The 8441-nt window shown below is 46.3% G+C and overlaps 1 protein-coding gene across 1 annotated transcript in view; it reads right to left on the minus strand.

The window, feature by feature from the left end:
* LOC138580910 (serine protease 33-like) overlaps positions 1-7824 on the minus strand; it is a 130856-nt gene extending 123032 nt beyond the window's left edge. Inside the window, exon 1 of the mRNA XM_069651840.1 lies at positions 7395-7824. Within this exon, the coding sequence (XP_069507941.1) occupies positions 7395-7443 (49 nt within the window). The 5' untranslated portion in view covers positions 7444-7824. The remainder of the gene's footprint in view (positions 1-7394) is intronic.
* Between the last annotated feature and the right edge of the window lie 617 nt (positions 7825-8441).

An 8441-nucleotide genomic window follows, 5' to 3' on the forward strand; every position in this document is an offset into this window, starting at 1 on the left:
CTCCAGCACTACCTGAAATGTCGTCAGGCCTAGTATGATAGTCGCTTGTTTTGTTCCTCTCCTCCCTTTCTGCACCCCTCTCCCTCACCTTTTGTTTTTCTCCAGCTCTACCAGAAATGTCATCAGGCCTAGTACGGTAGTCACCTGTCCGTTTCCATTTCCTTCCAACTCTCACACTCCCTTCCTCATCTAAGTCTTAGCTCTTGCACTATCGGAAATGTCATGCGATAGTTAATTTCACATCCTTACTGTTCATGGCCTGTAAATATGTCATTGTATTTTCCCTTGAAGCGCTTTGAAACACATCGTGTATAGGCGCTATATAAATAAACTATTGTATCATATCAATGTCAATCAGTGCACAGCAACATTTGTGTAGTCTCAAACAAAAAACCCAATAATCAGTGAATGTATGGGTGCAGGGGAGTAATACCAGCCTTGACACGAAGCCGTAACAAAATATGAAACGAATATACCATGGATTGAACACCATTTGTTTCATGCAAGTGATTTCTGCGCATTTTTATGTACTGTAGTGCATTATAGAAAATGGGGCAGACATATGTCAACATTCGCGATTACAGTCAGGAGATGATATGCCAGTGCTGGTTTTAAATTTGCATTCTGAGACTTAGTTTGGGGTTTACAATAAGCAAATCCAGTTCTGCAAGTCCCAGAATGCAAAATTAAAACCAGGACTGGAGTAGCATTTCCTTAATGGAGTGGGCCATGTTGGCATGTATTCGCTATTGGCTATTCGTATCTCCTTAAGATATGCGAAACAGGTAGAAAAGGCAGGCTGTCGTTAAAATGTCCTAGAGAAAACAGGGGGGGGGGGTTCTGGGAGCTGGGAGTTCCTCTGCCTGGATATTAGTCCCGTTTACAAGAGTCTTACTCAGATTCTTAAGCTCACCATCTTTCACAGAGGAGCAATATCCATAACATATCAGTCTTTGTCCTGCCCTGGGGCCGTCCAGCACTGAAAGGCTAGGCAATGCTCCTCTGAACAAGAGTACCAACAGCAACCCAAGACACGTGTTTCTGTCTGGTTGGACCTCATCAGTAGGGAGGAGCAGTGTCTCCCTAAGAATAGTGAGCAAGGGGTCCACGTCTGGATTCCCCTAGTAACTTAGGGTGAGACCCAAAGCTACTTAAATATGGAAATTAACAAGGGGGATCCTGGGAGTCCCTCTGCCAGACATTAGTCCTGGTTATGAGAGACTCACCCAGATTCTTTATCTCACTATCTTTCACAGAGGAGAAATATCCCAAACATATCAGTCTTTGTCCTACCCTGGGGCAGTCCAGCACTGAAATGCTAGGCAATTCTCCACTGAATAAGAGTACCAACAGCAACCCCATACACGTCTGGTTGGACCTCATCAGTAGGATGGGGCTGTGCCTCTTTAAGGCCCACTCTAAAGCTGTTTGCAACACATTATTTATATAGCGCATATACACAAACTATTTATTTCGTTTTTACAAACCTTTAAAAAGAGGATATTTAAAATCAATGTTGGATAGAACAGATTCAAACACAAGAGGTCGCCCATACACACTGAAGCACAGAATCTAGGCAACAGTAGGAAAATAAAAACAATGATAAGTATAAAACCCATTAATAATAATGACTCATCCCACATTGTCTTGCTTTTCTAGACGTATAACCATTGCTTCTAAAAAAAAAATAAAGTTAATGCAATGGTTAGTTTGCGATCTGTTTCATCAAACATTAACTGCCACCAGTCTTCGACACATATTGTTGGCCTTTCCATCATATGTTTACAAAAGTGAAGTTCTCTTTCATCACGAAGGGCAGTGCAAAATAAAACAAGGTGTTTTAATGTTTCGTCTGCAGTTTGACACAGCCGACATTCATTTGATGCATCCTCATTTGTTGACCGCAGTTGAGTTCTTTCTCTCGTTTTAAACATGTTAAAACGGATCATATTATAAAGACGCCTTCGCTTCCTGTCTGGGAATACTTTCCAGGCACTAAGGATCTTATTTAGGCCTTTTTTTCCCCACTAGGTACGTGCTTCATAAGAGTATACATTCTTCTGCGGGCGGTTGTCTCGCACCAGTCTCTTTGCCATAGTCATTTTTTCACAGTCAGGATTTGTGTAAAGCATGTCAAAACTAGAATTCAAAATCAGCCAATAGTACCCTACTCCGTTGGACCCATTGGGCTAGTACTGAATTCGGATTTTGTTTTCCTGGATTTTCCACGACTTTATACTGTGGCATGATTGGTTTCATAGTTATTTTCCGATAAAGGGAGAGAATATGCCAACATACTCGTATTTATAGAAATCAAGCTGAGCTCATATCGTATACATGCTGATGGGGGTGTTTCTTGGTAGTCCGAGAACTCTAGACCAGAAGATACTTTCTAGTGTGTCCCATAGCTCAGCAGGACAGCCTAGTGCACATTCGGCTTCATAGATCATGGCCGGAACAGCCTTTTGTTCAAAGTAAGCCAAAACAGGAAGAAGTGAATATTTTCCATATTTACTGTTTAACACTAGGGCCTGACTGGCAAGTTGACGGCATTTTGTTTTTGTCAATTGTACCCACGGATCGTCATTCATACTAGCACTAATTTGCATCCCTAGGTACCTTGTATGCGTTATTGGTTTCAGCTGTATATTGTCTATGTGCCAATGAAAGTCCGACGCAGCTTTTTTTTGGCCTCGCAGATCTGAGCACCAAAATTTCCGATTTGGCTACGTTGATACTTAATCCATTCATGCTCACATATGTTGCTAAGGCGTTTAACTTCCTCTGCAGGCCAACTGGAGTTACATCTAACAAGATTAGATCGTCCGCATAGAGCAAATGACTTACATTCAGGCCGTTTATCTTTGGTGGAAAGGATAACGTACTATTGATGGTTTGATCAATGTCCGAAATAAATAGGCTGAAGATGCAGGCAGCAAGGGGGCAGCCTTGCTTGACACCACATTGCGTTTGTATGGGAGCGGAGAGTTTTCCAGATCGATCGAGTCTATTTCTGATAGTTGTCATGGTGTGGAGTTCTTTCATCGCAGCAAGAAGACTCGGAGGACACTTCCACTTGGTTAATTTGACCCTTAATTCGCGATTTATGCTATCAAAAGCATGTGATAAGTCAATTATTGCTAATTAGATCTGCTGCCCCATTCTAATTGCCTCCATTTTTAAAATGTTAACAATAAAAAGATTCAAACTGCATCCGACCCCTTTGACAAAGCCAGATTGCCTCTGGTCAACACGATTATTGTTCACACTCCAGGTTAGGAGTTGGTTTTTCAGTAATGTAGCGTACACTTTACTCAGAACATCAAGTAAGACAATCGGTCGATAATCCTTGGGGTTACACCCATTTCCTTTTTTAAAGACCGGAACAATGATTGCATTTTTCCAGCTGGCTGGTGTGGCACGGTCGATGGTAACCTAAGAAACAGGGTGTAACAAAAATCAGTCCATGTTTCTGGGCTTTCCTTTAAAGTAAAGTTTGTGAGCCCATCCGGGCCAGGAGCGCGAGATGTACTTAGTTTAGTAATTATCTCGTAGAGGTCTTCCCTTGCAAATATCAAGTCCCAGTGTTTTAGTTTCTGGGGAGGCAGATCTTGTGATGCCCTTTTCTTCATATACAACAACTTGAGAACCAGAAATGTTGTTGATTAAAGACCAGAACTCGCGTGTGTTATTTTTCATTTTTGCAATCATTACTTCCGCGTCTCTTTGTATCATCATATTATGTGTCTTAAGACAGTTCTTATAAGCTTGTTTTATAGCTTTGCTTTTCTTCAGATATTCACAGCTGTTATTTTTGCTACACGCCCCAACATCACTTCTCATTTGTCGCTTTTTTTGAAGGACTTCAAGATCAAGTACATGAGTGTTTGAGAAATGACAGTTTTTGAGTCCTTGTTTTTTTTTCTTTATAATTCTCAAGAATGTGTTGGTATTCCACCTGACAGGGCCCATTTTGGTAAATAAAGTGTATTGTTTTAACTACTTCCCCGGTTAGTCTTAGGCGAACTCAGTCAACCATTAAGTCATAGTCCCGTTTTTCTTCATTTTTCCAAATTAAATGAACTATCCTATCATATCATTAGCGAGCAAGGGGTCCACGCCTGGATTCCCATAGTAGCTTAGGGGAAGACACAAAATTACTTAAATTATGCAAAAAACAAAGGAGGGAGATGTGGGGGAGTCGCTCAGCCAGACATTAGTCCTGGTTATGAGAGACTTGCCCAGAGTCTTTAGCTCCCCATCTTTCACAGAGGAGAAATATCCAAAGCATATCAGTCTTTGTCCTGCCCTGGGGCAGTCCAGCACCGAAATGCCAGGCAATTCTCCACTGAAGCTTAGTCAATGGGCAGGCAAGTCTATGACACTTCTTTAGACAGCCAGCGCTCTCCTCCTGTGTATGAAAAGGGGAGTGACAAGGCCTCCCCCATTACCGTTATGCACCTGGTTGTGGCTTCTACTTCGTCAGGCACGCCCGCGCCTCGGCGGGGTTGTAACCACAACAAAGCACTGGGCGTTGTTCGGGGTCAGGAGGGGTGCACCTGCCTGGGGATCCGCCTGTAGAGATCACCTCACCCCCGCAGCAAATGGCCCTCGCTTTCCAAGGCGACCCAGCTGGCCGATCTGGTCCGGGGAGTTTCTGAGAAGTACCTTGTGAGCCCAGGCGGGAGAAGGGGCGGTCAGCTAGGGTGACACGAGACCAGCCTTTCTACACTGCCGCCATTTTACAGCGTGTAGCTACATGAGAAGGTGTGTTCATGTTAGCATCCTCCATCATCACACCTGGCCCCCTGCCGCCTTAACTAACTCTCAAATAGTGCTACATGGCCTGGGGTGCTAGCAAACGTCACACAGGGAACATGGCAGTGCAAGGTAAAATGCGGATGCTATTGAAAGGTATTCCCTTCTCCATTGCTGGTAACATTTTAAATAAAAAATGCATATGGACATATTTTTAAACCACTTCTATTAGTGGGTCGAAGATGCGTCGGAGCCCATTTGACATGCATGTCTCGGTGAGGTGGAGGAGAGGCCTGGCTTTCAGCTATGAAAACCCTCAGGCATTGCTCGAAAAGGGAATACAACTACTATACAAATCCAACTAGGGGGTTACGGGGTGTGGGGGTGTGTGGAAATAGAGAGCAGGAATGGTGTGGAGTTATGGCATGCAACTGACAGGCTTGGAAAGGGTGTAAAAACAGATAACTAGAGACGTTTGGTTACAAATCACATAATAAAACAACCTGCCAACATAGCTGAGCAAAACGAACACGATTCTAGGTTAATTTCTCCCATCCTGAATTAGTCGACCCCACTCCGGCACAGCATTGAAACACCAGCGCTTCGACTACCCCTGTACCATTCCAGCGCCATCCATGTCTCTTCCCACCTCTCGAAAACAAAAGCGTACAAAGGCCTGGAGTGTTATCCGTGTATCATCCCACACTCCTGCAGTGCGTGAGTGATTAAGTGCCATGCAAGAAGTTGCCACGAATTAACCAAAAGGCAAGTAACGTTGTGGTGGGCAATATAAGAATGGTGCCTATATGCGGTGGTACAACACTACAGTTTGGAAGCCAAGACGTCACTTGCCATTGCATATGTCAGAATCCCCACACTTTTTTGCCCAATCTTCAATTTCAGACATTACCACAAATTCCCAGCACTGTTCTAGTTTGTAAAAACATGTGCGTTTGGCAAAATATTCCATTCCATGTTTTTGGCAGCCATGTAAATACGGTGGTATTTACTGAGCGCGGACCTAGGTTCCACAGAGGTATCCACCAATACAGATACACTGTGTAGTTCAGCAGGTCTTTGACCCTTAGAGAGAGGCCAAACCCTTTGGCTCGACCCTCCTGACTCTGCCAGCTCTATGGCTACACCTTGGCAGGACTGCTTGTACCTCTACTGTGCCCGGGTATTTAGGCCTTGAAGGGCGGGCAGCGTGCTACATGGATCTCTAGGTCCTGCCATGTGACTGCAAGAACACGGATATTCCTAGCACATGCTGAAGGACGCGCCTCACCCTGGTCACCTGGCTCGCTAGTTAGGTCACCGCTAGGTTAGGAACTTCTTCCTCTACTACAGCCACCACACTCAACTGCTCTGGAAACGCACAAAGCGTGGTGAGGCCGCCCGCCGCAGCAGTGGCAGATTTAAGGCAAAGGGTCCAGTGGGCAAAAAGAGGGCCCCAGGTGGCCGGGTCATGGAGGCGGAGCCTAGAGTGGGCAGGGTTGCACAATGATGACTTTTAGGGCCAAATGATACTTTTGAAAAAATTGTGTTTTTCTACAGTTTTCTCTGTTGGAGGTCCGACTCTAGCTAGAGACACCCCTCCCCCACCCCCTCCCACCCGTTGGCAATGTCTGGAGCTAATGTTGGAAATTGCAGGATTCAAGTCGATGGGAGGGGACATTACAGGAGGGGATACCCCAGGATAATTCCTACAGCATGCAGATCCATTCTGTGCATGTCCCCAATGTTCTTACCCCACACACTTGAAATGTCATTGAACATTACAAACTTAAAAAGGAGCTCACTTTGTTTTTTTTAATCTGAAAACAAACCAGGGATTCGCTTTTTTTGTGGGTGCTGCTTGCGGCGCTTGAAAGACCCCTTAACTCCAACCCACCCCCTCCACATCCACAGGGCCCTGCGGCAGGGAGATGAAAGGAAATGGAGAGGGCAGAAGGGCAGAATAGTGAGGGAAAAAAGTAGAGATGGGGCAAGTAACCTGAACACTGATGGGGCAGGAGAGCAGAGAGTGAGGGAGGGCAGCAGCATGAGCGAGGGATTGAGATGGAGGGAGATAAAGTGATTGAACAGAGCCAGGTGAGGGTACAGGGGTGGATGGGTACAGAGAATGAACGAGGCCAGGAGAAGGGGGGCGATGGAGTAATGAGGCTTGGGGAGGGGGGCAGTGCACGGGAACATAAAAAGAGAATATTGTGAGACGGGGGGGGGCAATAGAATTGTGCCCATATATGCCATGAGCCAGTGTTCACATACATACAGAGGGTCACCACTGGTTCCGGGGGGCTTGCAAGCCTGGTCTTAAATGATCCACTGACGGCATGGCTTTGATGCCGGGAGAGGGTAGTATAGTGGAGCGAGAGTAGGGCAGGCAGTAGGAAGGAGTGGAGGCCTTCTGGCGCATATAGCCAAGGGAATCTTGAGGGCTCTGCTACGGCGAGGATTTCGGCGCAATGCGAAGAGTACAGAAACAGAACATACTATACCAAACAAAACAAAACCAACAATTGGCAGGGCACAGTTTGCGAGCACCAGTAGGAATGTTCCTTTCCCCCCCTCCTTTGTATAAACGCGTCTCTTGCTGTGCTTAAAGGCCCTCTTTTTCTATACGGGCCACTTACCTGCATTCAGGCAAACGCAGATCAACGCCATCAGGCGAGTTTCACCCATGGTCGCCCCCTCACACCTGCACTGCACACACGCGCGGCCGGACCCACTCCCTTCTGGAAATGGCAGCCCGCTCCAGAAAGTCCGCGCTGCCAGAGCTCTAAGGACAGGACGACGAACCGGCGACGCCTTTAACGCATATTGTCAAAACACGATTTTCTAGACAAACGTCGCCTCCTTCGGGTGCCAGGCTGGGGGTTACACGCGCAAAGGGCGTTGCTGGGGCCTGGGGGCTGCTGGTTGAGACGGCATATATTAGACCGTGGCCACATGAACCCACGTTTCCAGCGCCCACCCTGTTAACCTTCACAATCCGGCCCTTTCACTTAATTGATTCAATTAAACTGAACAAAGACCACAGCTCCCCGAATGCACCGGTTCTGTAAGTAACAGTCCAGGTCTGGCAGCTGTTAAGCGAAAAGGTTGTACTAGGGGCTGAAGACCACTATGGATGAAGATTTCCGAAATGCATTGCTTGAAAGTGTGAGCTAGCAGCGTGGGTGTGCGCCCCAAGGCTGGATGGCCCCCAGAAATGGCGAGCGTCATCGCTGCCTCCCTTCTCGACTCGCGCCACGTGTGACAGCCAACCCTGTCCTAGACTATCGGCCAACCGTGTCCAGTGGTTTCAGTGCTGGAAAAAAACATCGTTGGGTTACGATATTTTTTTTCCTGCCACTATCCAAAACATTCTCTTCATATTAATTCTATTTGCATTATGTAACCTGGAGTCTCACGTTTGCCTTCGTTGTGTTTGTGTCTGGACATATACGTCCCAGCAGGCAAAGTGCTGTTGGATAAAATGTCAGGACTGACTGAGGGTGTCAAACATAACAAGTAGTCACCTGTCCAGAGCTCTCCCGTTGGGTAATGGCTGACATACAACGAGCTGACCGTGCTGGCGTTAAGCACACAGCATTCTGCGGCCCTTTACTTTGACGGTGGGATTAATACTACAACTACCAGAATGCAACTAGCCGCGAGCCTAAAAGCAGAGCGGAGTG

The sequence above is a fragment of the Ambystoma mexicanum genome, chromosome 3p, assembly GCF_040938575.1.
Source record: "Ambystoma mexicanum isolate Mex_15411 chromosome 3p, UKY_AmexF1_1, whole genome shotgun sequence".
NCBI classification, from domain to species: Eukaryota; Metazoa; Chordata; class Amphibia; order Caudata; family Ambystomatidae; genus Ambystoma; species Ambystoma mexicanum.